Below are 11,896 nucleotides of genomic sequence, written 5' to 3' on the forward strand. Positions count from 1 at the left end.
ACTTCACCTTTTTAATCAAACTAGGAATTTCAAGACGCAGGATGGAGCTTTGATCAATGGAAGTCAGAGTCAGAGGTGGCTGGACGATGAAGTCCCACACAAGAAACCAAGAGTAAGTAACTTGAAAAGAATGGTCAGAATGAAGCTACTGGAGTAGAGTATAAATGTAACTGTATGGTTGTTGGCTTGTTGTTCATGTTGCTTCAAGTTCACCTGTTGCTTTTTGCAGACTGAGGACAAACCTTTGCTGCCTTTGGCTATGGATGGAGGTGTTGACCGAAGAGAGTGGACCCCACAGCATCACAAGGCTGCAGACATCACTCTGACTCCCCCACAGGCCGACATAGATGTGGACTGTCTGGACGTTAATGTCAAAGGCCCTGGTGAGTGCAGTGTTGAGTTTTATCAAATGACAAAAGATCATTCTCTAAATTTTCTGATGGTGAGTTTATCTCTTTTCAGATGGTTTCACCCCTCTGATGTTGGCATCTCTGCGTAATGGAGGAGGCCCGGACTGCAGTCTGCATGGAGATGAAGAGGAGGAGAGCGGAGGAGACGAACCGGGGCCCAGTGTCATTTCTGACCTGATTGCTCAGGGTGCATCGCTGATGGCCCAGACCGACCGCACTGGAGAAACCGCACTTCACCTGGCTGCCCGCTACGCCAGGGCCGATGCAGCAAAGAGGCTGCTGGATGCCGGAGCTGACCCCAATGCTCATGACAACATGGGCAGAACTCCACTGCATGCTGCTGTAGCTGCTGATGCTCAGGGAGTCTTCCAGGTCAGTCACTTCTATAATCAGACACAGGTGCAGGTTTATTTAACTCACCTTGTTTCACCACATGTATAGTTCTACCCAGCAAAATTTCCATCAGGTCTGACATCGAATGAATGTAGCATTCACTGAGCCACAATGGTAATGTATTGTGTATTAGTGCAGCTTGAGTAATTAAAACAAGTGAGCCAATGTTTGAGGTAGGGATGGGCGATATGGCCACTAACTATCTAATTACTAACTAACTAATTATTGCGATATTTTCAGGCTATATAGCTAGACGCAATATATGTCTAAATGTTTGGAAATTTCCTATGCATCACAGTAGTCACTTTTCCATTGACCTTCAAATTTCTTGAATACAAGTTGCGCATAAAAATTACCTAATGGAAAAACGACAATTTAGCCAAAACTCTCGTTTTTCGATTAAAAGTTTAGTTTATCACGCAAAACTACAATGGAAAGACTTTTTCCGCAACTAGAGTCACGTGAATAAAAAAAACAGATGTTGACGGACATTACAGCAACCGAAGAAGAGTTTTAAAAGAAACATGGTGTATGTGGACACAGGAAACTGAATAATTTTTTAATTTAGTATGGGACAGAGGGGTAATATATAATAATAATAATGAATGTATCTGTTAATCAACATGGCATTTACATTTGTTGCCATGTTTATGGAATGACTTCTTGTGTCATCTCATAATAATAGATAAACAAATCATCACATTTGTAGTTTAATGGAAAAACGTACATTACGCACTTGTGTTTCTTCAACATTTTAGTAAATATTGGTAAAGTTTTGCGCAGATGTCCAATTAAAATTAATAAATAATAATTAATAAATTCAACTCTTTAATGCATGATGTTGTCATCTATTAGATTTTCTTTTTCAATATTTGCATGCTAAAAATGGAAAATCACAATGAAATTATTTTTAAATTATTAAAAATTACTCTGGATCAAGTGTCTTTATGAGATTCTTGAATCCTGGCTTCTCCACAATGCTAACAGGGGCCATGTCTTTGGTAATGTATTTTGTTACTGCGGTCATAATCCCTTTCCATGTCAAACTTTTTTTTGTTGAATGGGATTGATTTGGCAAATGATGAAGCCAGTGTCATTGGCTTAGGGGCTGGTTCCGATAAAGTTTGAACTGATGTGGGTGGTGACACGTACATGCAGATTTTCAGACATTCTTTATGCTGTAGTGGATGACTTTTCAAGTGGTGAACCAAATTTGTGGTGATGCTACCTTTTGTGGCAATGTTTTTCCGGCGTATTTTGCAGATTAATGCTTTTTGTTCGTCATCCTTGAGAAACCTGAACCACTGCCAGACAATAGAACCAGTGCTTTTTTTCTTCAGGACAATATCATCCATGTCCACTTTCTTTGTGCTATCCATGCTACACTCTCTCTCCTTTCCTGATGCATATGTGGCAGACAGTTTTCTGGAATGGGCGGGGGAGCAAGTGCTGTGAGAGGGTATAATGAGGGAACGACAGAGGTGAAACTCCTACTGTTGACATTGGTGTGATGGTTAAAACTCGATGTGGATGATATAGTTATTTTATATATCGCACGTGAACCAAGCCGCAATACATCGAGTATATTCGGTATACCACCCTCCTTTGAGGTTTACACGGACACACAATATGAAACGGTTTGCTTCCAACACCATGTGACCAGCATCACCTGAATTGTATGTGAGGATATCTCTACATTTTTGTGCAAAGTTTAGACGGCAAACTTATGCTGTTTTCTCTGGCTTGAAATTGCATTTGTGGCCAGGGATTTTCTTCTCTGACATCAGGTGACTGGGACTCAGATTTATGTAGGTCTGCAATGACTTCTTGTGCATCCATTTGTTTTTATTTATTACTTCTTTTATTTACTGTAGTTGGATTATCTGGCAGTTCATCTTGATCATCTGGAAGGGAAATGAGCAACAGACTCACTGTCTTGGCAGTTGTGTCATTTGTCATGTCTCTCATTTCATGGCATGTACTTAATGGAGATTTTTCACTATATAACTGAGGAAATTTATATTGTAAAGCAAAATACTGCAAACAAAATCTACTGTCTGTCTGAGGAATTCACACTCACATCCTTGAAACTGACCTTAATGTAATAGGAAAATGCTAGAAGTTTTGGCAGTGTCACAAGTTTTGTCTTTAAAGCTTTGTAGCTACACTTCTTGTGATTTTGTGTCTCCAAGGTGTATTGAATATTCATTTTACAAGTGTCACAGACTTTTACTGGTAAATAAGTGACAGTTTGTGTCACTGACAAAACCTTTGGTCACAACTGTAGTGTTGCCATGAATAAAGGTGAAGGTGAACCATCATTTTTCATGATCTTTCCTGTGTCCTGCTTTTGCACCATCTCTTAGATCCTGATCCGTAACCGTGCTACAGAACTTGATGCCCGAATGAATGATGGTACCACTCCACTGATCCTGGCAGCCAGACTAGCCGTCGAGGGAATGGTGGAAGAGCTGATCCACTGCCATGCAGACATCAATGCTGTAGATGACCACGGTAAGGATGTCCATTCGGTCGTATGTAGTGTGTGCATCTGTACATTATGAGCTACTTAATTAATGGTGTAATCTCTCTTAAAATGCTCAGTCGTGTTCATTTTTGTCTTGTAATCTTTCCATTTTAGGTAAATCTGCTCTACACTGGGCAGCTGCAGTAAATAATGTGGAAGCTACCCTTGTACTTTTGAAGAATGGAGCCAATAGGGACATGCAGGACAATAAGGTGTGTTCCCGTTTGTCCCTATGATTGTGCTTTTTTGCTGAATATAGATGTAAGTGGTGTAACTGTTGGGAGAATTAAGTGCTAATAATTTCCTGTGCTTCCTTCAGGAGGAGACGCCCTTGTTTCTTGCAGCCAGAGAAGGCAGCTTCGAGGCAGCTCAGGTTTTGCTTGATCACTACTCCAATCGTGACATCACTGATCACCTGGATCGGTTGCCCCGTGATACCGCTCAGGAACGCATGCATCATGACATTGTCCGCCTGCTGGACCAATACAATTTGGTTCACAGTCCTCATAATGGGCCGAACCACATGGGCGGAGGAGGAAACTCTCTTGTCTGTGGGGCTAACGGAGCCGGTTTCATCGGCATGCGCCCTGGGCCACAGGGGAAGAAGAGCAGGAGGAGTGGAGGTGGAGCAAAGGTGGGAGGTGTCGGTGGAGGAGCTAAGGATCTGAAAGACATGAAGGTCAAGCGAAGAAAGAAGCCTGCAGGTGGAGAAGGGCCAGGTGTGGCTGGTGGAGTGGGAGGAGGAAGTGGAGGAGGTTCAGGAGGAGGAAGCACAAATGGTGTGAAGGCAGCAGGAGGGCTTCCAGAGAGCTCTGTCACCATGTCGCCAGTTGACTCCCTGGAATCACCACACTCCTACACAGGTGATGTGTCCGGCACCGTCTCCAGCACAGCAAACTCCCCGCCGCTCCTCAGCAGCCCCACCTCCAGACCGCTGCTGCCGCCCGTCAGCCACATGCTGGGACAGCAGCAGGGCTGGGTTGGCATGACCAAACACGGCTACAGCGGCCACATGTTTGGCCTTGTACCGCACCAGATGGGGGGATCCCACCCCAGCATGGGCCAACACCACAGCCAGGGGGCCATGCTCACTCCCATGAATGTCACCATGAGCAGGGAGCAGCTGCCTCCGATCGTCACGTTCCAGATGATGGCGCCTGGAGGAGGCCAGGCCATCCTGAAACAGCCTCAGCCGGGGCAGGTACAGGTTACACAGGCCCAAGGGCAGAACCAGCAGGGGCCAGGCCACCTCCACTGCACCCAGAGCATCATGTACCCGATGCCTGAGCAGATAAGCATGGCACATGGGCTCTCCCACTCCCTGCAGCATCAGCACACGGTCAACCACGGAGGCCACGGGATAGACGGTCACTCTCGGCCACTACCCTCCTATCCACCCATGCAGAGCCCTGTGGATAAGTATCCCACCCCACCCTCCCAGCATAGTTACACCCCTGGTGGCTCAGAGGGCACCACCCCTGGGCACTCTGCCCACCCACCCAGTGAGCACCCATATCTCACCCCTTCCCCAGAGTCCCCTGACCCTTGGTCATCCTCTTCGCCACACTCCAACTCAGACTGGTCTGACGTCACCACCAGCCCTACCCCTCTGGGGAACGCCCACCATGCACTGCCGTCGTCACACCGCACACACATTCCAGAACAGGTGCAGCTGCAGCCACAGTCGCAACAGATGCAGCAGGCCTCACAACAGCCTCCAATTGGAAACATGCAGGTGTTTGCATAGGCAGGCAAGAGGAAAGCTACAACAGACTGACTTTGGAGTTCTATGTAGTTTAACTACAACACATAGTAACTCAGAAGAGGCTTTTCTCACTCCTCAGATTTAATTCTTTGTACTTCATTATAAAATCAGTCGACTCCCCTTTAATGCTTTCTCTTTCTCCATGCACTTAAGAAAAATGTATATAGTTTCTAAAACGTGAGAGTATTATCAGCTAGAAATCAAGTTCTCAACACCAAAAAAACATGGTCTTGCATCTCTGTCAATTTCCATGCAGTTTCTTTGATCCCAGCAAAGCATGTGTTGGCTGAATTGAGACTTCCTCTTTGGCCTTTGGCATCCAAATGCAGACTGTTTATTGAGGAATCATCAAGGACCTGCTGACCAGATGGTCTTTAGCTGGTATTGCATCAGAAAAACTGACTGTTGAGATGGACAGTGAAACAGAACTGAGGACTGTTTGTTTCAGAGGACATTGTTATTTCTTACTGCTCTATGTTATTCTTATGTGATGTTTAATGTTTTAAACCTGCCAATACTAACTCCTTGTTGAAACCATTCACTCTACTGTGTTAATATGATGGGTCATGTTTAGTTGATGTTTTTTTTTATTCTGAAGACAGAGCTAGTCTTGCTGTTTTTTTATATTACTTGTGCATTGTCTCAGCTTTTTATCATAATTTGGTCAATGAACAACTGTTTCGTGGTGTGAAAGATAACTACCCTCAGAACAGCAACCCATTACAGATAAACGCACACAGAGACGTGCACTTCCAAATATCTTATGGATAGTTTTTTACAGTTGATACCTTTTAGTGTTTTCCATCAAACATGATCAGTCTGAATGCACAAGACAAACATTAGATGCAGTTTTTACATCTGTAAGTGCAGAGCTCAGCGTATTTTATTTTCAAAGCATTTTCTGTTACAAAAATACACGAGTTTCTGCTGATTGAGTCATTTGATGCCACTATAGTTCATGTTTTATGAGGAGAATTAATTCAGAAGCTTGACAAACTTTATGCAAAACATACAATAGTGTTGTCACACTCTTTGTTATTGTGTCATCTGGTTTAGTTTGATGAAATGTACAAAGACTTACAGCTCATTCTGCTTGTTTTTACTGAGCTTCATTTGACATGTTGAACTTTAAAAAGTCTGTTTTTATATGAATACTGTTCGCACTTCTTACGTGATTTTTGAATGTTACAGAGGTGCACGTTTTTCTTTATGAACTGCCTCTTTTTATTATTTTGTCTTCCAAAGTCATAACCAATTTTGCCTTTTGCTTAATTACAATCAGTGTCTGCACCTTTTAAATTGTCATGATTCATAAGCCAAGTCTGGAGTTGAGTAACGTTAAAAGTATTTTCTATCTTCATTAGCTTTTTGTGACTGCTTTATGAACAGACAATCATTCACTGTTTATTTAAAAAACTTAAAAAGGAACATCGGTGTCTGTAAGACCAAATCACATCTTTTTCTTTTTTCTTTTTTTTTTTTGGGCTAAAATGGTACATCATAATACCCAATCAGCATCCGATGTTAATCCTTGTTTGACAAAGTATTGCAGTCTGTAAAAAGTCAATCTGTATGAACAAACCAAAATGTCATTGTTCTTTGATTATTTCCAGGTCCGGGCAACTGAAATCCTTTTTTCTGTGTACCGATGATGTCCCTGCAGTTTCATAAACATGTACTGTACATTGAGGTGTCAGTCCACATCATCACATTTTTATCAAGAATTGTCAGTTACATGCATATACAAGGTTACGTGTTCATGTTCTGTATATAAAATGTTTTTTTTATGTTTATTGTACTTCCCTTTGTTAACCAAATAGCCAATAATATACATGTTATATGAAGTAGTTGCCATGTTTGTATGAGGTAGAAGAACTAAAACCGATAAAAGATGTCTGAAACAAACAACAGTGATCAACCACACATGCTTCCTGAAATAAAGCTCAATACTTCATACATTTATGCTTTATGTATTTAATTTTGTCACAGATTATAAGCTTGAGTAGAATTGATTACTAGTTTTAAATTAAAATTTTACAGCTTTTACAACAGTTTTAATTTTGAAACTTTAATGATAAATAGAAAAGAAATTTTAAAGGAGTGATATTTTGCTTTTTTTTTTAAATGGAATTGTGCATTTTAAAACATTTCCCTGTGGTTTACATAAACTGTAAATGCTATGCTTGGGTCTGAATTCTTCATTAATTCAACTCCACAGGTCCATCTTCAACCCTGTTTCTGAGGAATGACACCAGAAAGGTCGTTTTGAGCAATTGCAAATGAGCCACTTCAGGCCCCACCCCCACCAGGTTGTGGGCTGTGCTGCTCTGTCCAGTTCAGCCACTTGTATTTGTTGATACAACCAACAATTGAACATTTTAGGTAATCGGTTCGAAGTGTGGACATATTTTCAGTATGGACTACAACCGCTGCTGCTGACAAACAATTATGGCGTACTCTGAGTAATGTTCGTCGGAAGTCTTGACCTTATATGTACAAATGTTGTGATGTAACTAGTTATAGACGTAACAAATTAAGCAGGAATTAAAACAGGTTGTAGAAATCCACTCGATTTTTGCCAAAATGAATATAAAGAAAACCTGGAGGGTTCAAATTCAAACTTTATGAACTATTAGGGTCCAAATACACAAATAAATGAACCAAAGACTAATAAAAGTGGGTTTAGCAAAATATGATCCCTTTAAATCTCATTCATATTCAGCAGACTTGACTACTGTAATTCGCTTCTCACTGGTTTTAGCAGACACCATCATATCACTCCCATCCTCGCATCCCTCCACTGGCTCCCTGTATGTTTTAGAATTGATTTTAAGATTTTACTGATCACTTTTAAAGCTCGAATGGGCCTGGCCCCAAGTTATATACAAGAAATGTTAGTTGACTACAAGCCAGCACGCAGCCTTAGATCCTCGGGCAGAGGGCTCCTAGCTGTTCCGAAGTTGAGGCTTAAATCAAAAGGTGACCGGGCATTTTCCATCAGGGCCCCTCAACTTTGGAACGGCCTGCCCGAGGAGATAAGGCTTGCGGAATCAGTAACATCTTTTAAATCACTTCTTAAAACACATTTTTATAGAATTGCTTTTATGTGATGTCTACTGCCTTTTTAACCTTAATTTTTAGTTTTAATTTTAAATTTGATCTTGTTTGATAATTAACTTGTTCATACATCTCTCTAATTGTGTTGCTTCTGTTTTAGTGTTTTTATTTTATTTTCTTCGTGTATCCTGCTGTTGTGCCCTCTGTCAAAGCACTTTGTAAACTTTGTTTTTAAAGGTGCTATACAAATAAAGTTATTATTATTATTAAATGTATGCAGACAAAACCAAGTTAATGTTAATCCTTCATACAAGAAGAAAAAACTCTTGATATTGTGACATAAAAACAAGAAACTATGTTGCTGGTAACGTTTGGCTGAATGATGAATGTTTTTCCTTCAAGCAACATATTGAAGAAATTAAAGACTGAAGCTTAGATTTAAGTCCTGTTTTTCTTTGGGATCCACGAAGAGGCTTTTTCCTGTTTTTTTATTACAATGAACTGATTGTTGCATGATCATCAAATGCACATGCTGACGTCAGTGGGATTCAGCGAGTCTTACAAGTCCATAACTGCACTAGGAAATCCAGTATGGGTAACCTTTCAGAAAGGCTACACACTAATGAGGGTAACACTGGTAACTGTTTTATTCACATTGACAAGCCACGGTCAAACTGGTCTATGAGCCAAACATACAGACTCACAGACCCTTCAACTCTGTCCGACATGAAATATTATAAAACTGAGTGGTATAGTATTATAGTGGTATACATAGATATTACACTCAACATAGCATAGCATAGTGTCCAAAAGTCTCTGTCATAAAGATAATAACCAATTTAGAGGTAAATTTAATCTCAAATGTAACTATAGTGGATGTTACATATATAAGTGGTAACACCAATGATCTGAATATATAGGAAAAAAATCTGAATTAATTAAACAATGTCATAATTTGGGTTTTGTACTTTTGAGCCGCTACTTTGGAGTAATTATTGCGAATATTATAGTTTAAACTGAAACTTCAATGACTGTTACACCATGAATGAAAGGGTTAAGTAATGTTACACTCAAATTATACTTGAAGAATTCACTGTTAATTTTTATTATTTTATTTTTCTTTAGTAATTTTAGGATTATTTAAAAACACAGTTAATAATATTATCATGTGTACTCTTCTCATGCTTCTTGTATTCTCACTATACATTATCCAGCAGTATAGTGATGTCTCCTATCATCTGTTTGCAGATGACGTCCAGATGTACTGCTCCTTTAAGTCTTCTGAGCCCCACAAACTGAGTTCCTTAACCAACTGCTTATCAGAGTTAAAGCAGTGGCTAAATGATAACAGCCTCCAACTGAACTCCAGCAAAACGGAGACCCTCATCATTGCCCCGGACAGTGCTATCCCAGGGATTAGACAGCACCTCGGTGACCTGAGCTCTTCAGTGAAGACCAAACTGAGGAATCTGGGTGTCATCTTTGACCAGGCCATGTCTTCAGAGTACTTCTCCAAACACCTGGTGAAGAACTGTTTCTTCCAACTTCGCAACATCTCCAAACTCAGGTCTATGGTGTCCATCAATGAGCTTGAGATGATCATCCACGCATTTGTGTCTTCTGGCTTAGACTACTGTAACAGCCTGTTCTCATGTTTAAGCGAGAAGGAGCTGGCCCATCTACAGTTTGTCCAGAACTCTGCTGCGAGGCTTCTGACCCGCACAAACAGGAGAGCCCACATCGCTTCCCTTCTTAAATCACTCCAGTGGCTCCCTGTTTTATATCGTTTTCATTTTAAAATTCTGGTGCTAACTTTCCGGGCTCTACATGGCCAGGCCCCTGCATACATTGCTTCCCTGATTCAGCCCTAAAGCTCGGCTCGTAGCCTGAGATCTTCAGGGCAGCACCTGCTGATGGTTCCACACACTGTTTTAGCACACGCGGTGACAGGTCCTTTAAAGCTGTAGCACCACATCTCTGGAATGGCCTGCCTCTACACCTACGGTCTATGGACTCTGTAGAGAGTTTTAAAAAACACCTCTAAACACTCCTGTTCAAACAGGCTTCTGAATTTCCCAACTTACTCAGGGCTGCTACAAACTGATTGCACTTTCTGTATTTATCATATTTTAACTGTATTTTAATTGTCTTTTATTGTGTTTTACTGGTATTTTAATTGTATTGTATTTGTACTGTTTATTTGTACTTTGCACTGTAAAGCACTTTGTGACTCTGTCTGTGAAAAGTGCTCTATAAATAAAATTTTCTTACTTTCTTAAAACTAATAATAGATATTTATTAAAGGGGTCATATTTTGCTAAACCCACTTTTATTAGTCTTTGGTTCATTTATTTGTGTATTTGGACTCTAATAGTTCATAAAGTTGGAATTTGAACCCTCCAGGTGCCGCAAAACTATCTTTATATTCATTTTGGCAAAAATTGAGCGGATTTCTACAACCTGTTTTAATTCCTGCTTAATTTGTTGCGTCTATAACTAGTTACGTCATGACATTTGCACATATAAGGTCAAGACTTCCGATGAACATTTCTCAGAGTACGACATAATTGTTTGTCAGCAGCAGTAGTTGTAGTCCATACTGAAAATATGTACAAACCAGGGCTGGTTCTAGCTGGTCATATTAGGGTGGGCTGGTTGAAATAACAGGTGGGCGACTTGTTTATATGTACTGATGATAGCGAAGCGGAATAGTGTCCTGAAGGCTGACAGTGTGAACTGGAGTCCTGACAGCACTGAAAAGAAGTGGTTTGTGGGTTTATTTAAGATTAAGAATCACTTTATGGATCCCCAATGAGAAATTCAATTGTCGGGCAACTCATCTGTGTTCATTTACTCTTCAATATAAAATAAAAATGATTTTAAAAGTCCTTCATGCATATTACTTTTCATTGGATGAGCTTGAAAAAAAAAAAAAAAAAAAAGAATACTAAATACTAATACAAAAAAATATTCTCACTGTAGCCAGAATTTATAGAAAAATACAGCAGGCCACTCTTGTTGAAACTCAGACTAAAAAGTGGCACAACAGAACAACCGCACAAACGGCTGAAACTGGGCCAAAAGTAAAAAATAAAATAACGAATTTACATTTTTTCATATTTCACAAACAAAAAAGTCTTATTTAAATTCTATCTGGAAAGTGACAAATGACTAAGAAAACAGCAAATCTTTCTTTTTCCATCTAAAAGCCTGAACTTTAGACTCAAATTTTAGTAGAACTACATATATATAAACCAACAAGACAAAATGATTATAATAATTAATATTATTTAGTCACAGAGATCATTTGCCCCTCACTCGGTTTTTGTACCTTCCTTGGGCGACGACTGAGAGACTGTGTATGTTTTACTGGTGTTGTGTTGCCCACTGTGTGTGTTTTATTGGCGTTGCTTTAGTCAGTGTATATGCACTGGGCCGGCTGCTCTGCTGGAGCCCAGAGACAGAGCAGGTCAAAAAGTCACAGATACAGTGAAACTCCAGTCGAGAGAATCACCGTATTAAACAGAAACCTTGGCAGGTGCAGCAGTGACCTCGATAGGTGTGTGTGGGGGGGGTGTTCAAGATGGACCTGTGGAGTTGAATTAATGAAGAATTCAGACCCATTTACAGTTTATGTAGACCATAGGGAAATGTTTTAAAATGCATAATTCTATTTTAATAAAGCAAAATTTCACTCCTTTAAGTAACACTCAAATTATACTTGTACAATTCACTGTTAATTTT

The 11,896-nt window shown here is 40.2% G+C and overlaps 1 protein-coding gene across 1 annotated transcript in view; it reads left to right on the top strand.

Moving 5' to 3' along the window:
- The window catches only part of notch2 (notch receptor 2), a 50,728-nt gene extending 43,671 nt beyond the window's left edge, over positions 1-7,057 (top strand). The window contains exons 30-35 of the mRNA XM_030132408.1: positions 25-112; positions 230-383; positions 463-782; positions 3,170-3,317; positions 3,445-3,542; positions 3,650-7,057. Coding sequence (XP_029988268.1) covers positions 25-112; positions 230-383; positions 463-782; positions 3,170-3,317; positions 3,445-3,542; positions 3,650-5,077 — 2,236 coding nt within the window. The 3' untranslated portion in view covers positions 5,078-7,057. The remainder of the gene's footprint in view (positions 1-24; positions 113-229; positions 384-462; positions 783-3,169; positions 3,318-3,444; positions 3,543-3,649) is intronic.
- The last annotated feature ends 4,839 nt before the right edge of the window (positions 7,058-11,896 follow it).

This window comes from Sphaeramia orbicularis, chromosome 4, assembly GCF_902148855.1.
Source record: "Sphaeramia orbicularis chromosome 4, fSphaOr1.1, whole genome shotgun sequence".
NCBI lineage: Eukaryota > Metazoa > Chordata > Actinopteri > Kurtiformes > Apogonidae > Sphaeramia > Sphaeramia orbicularis.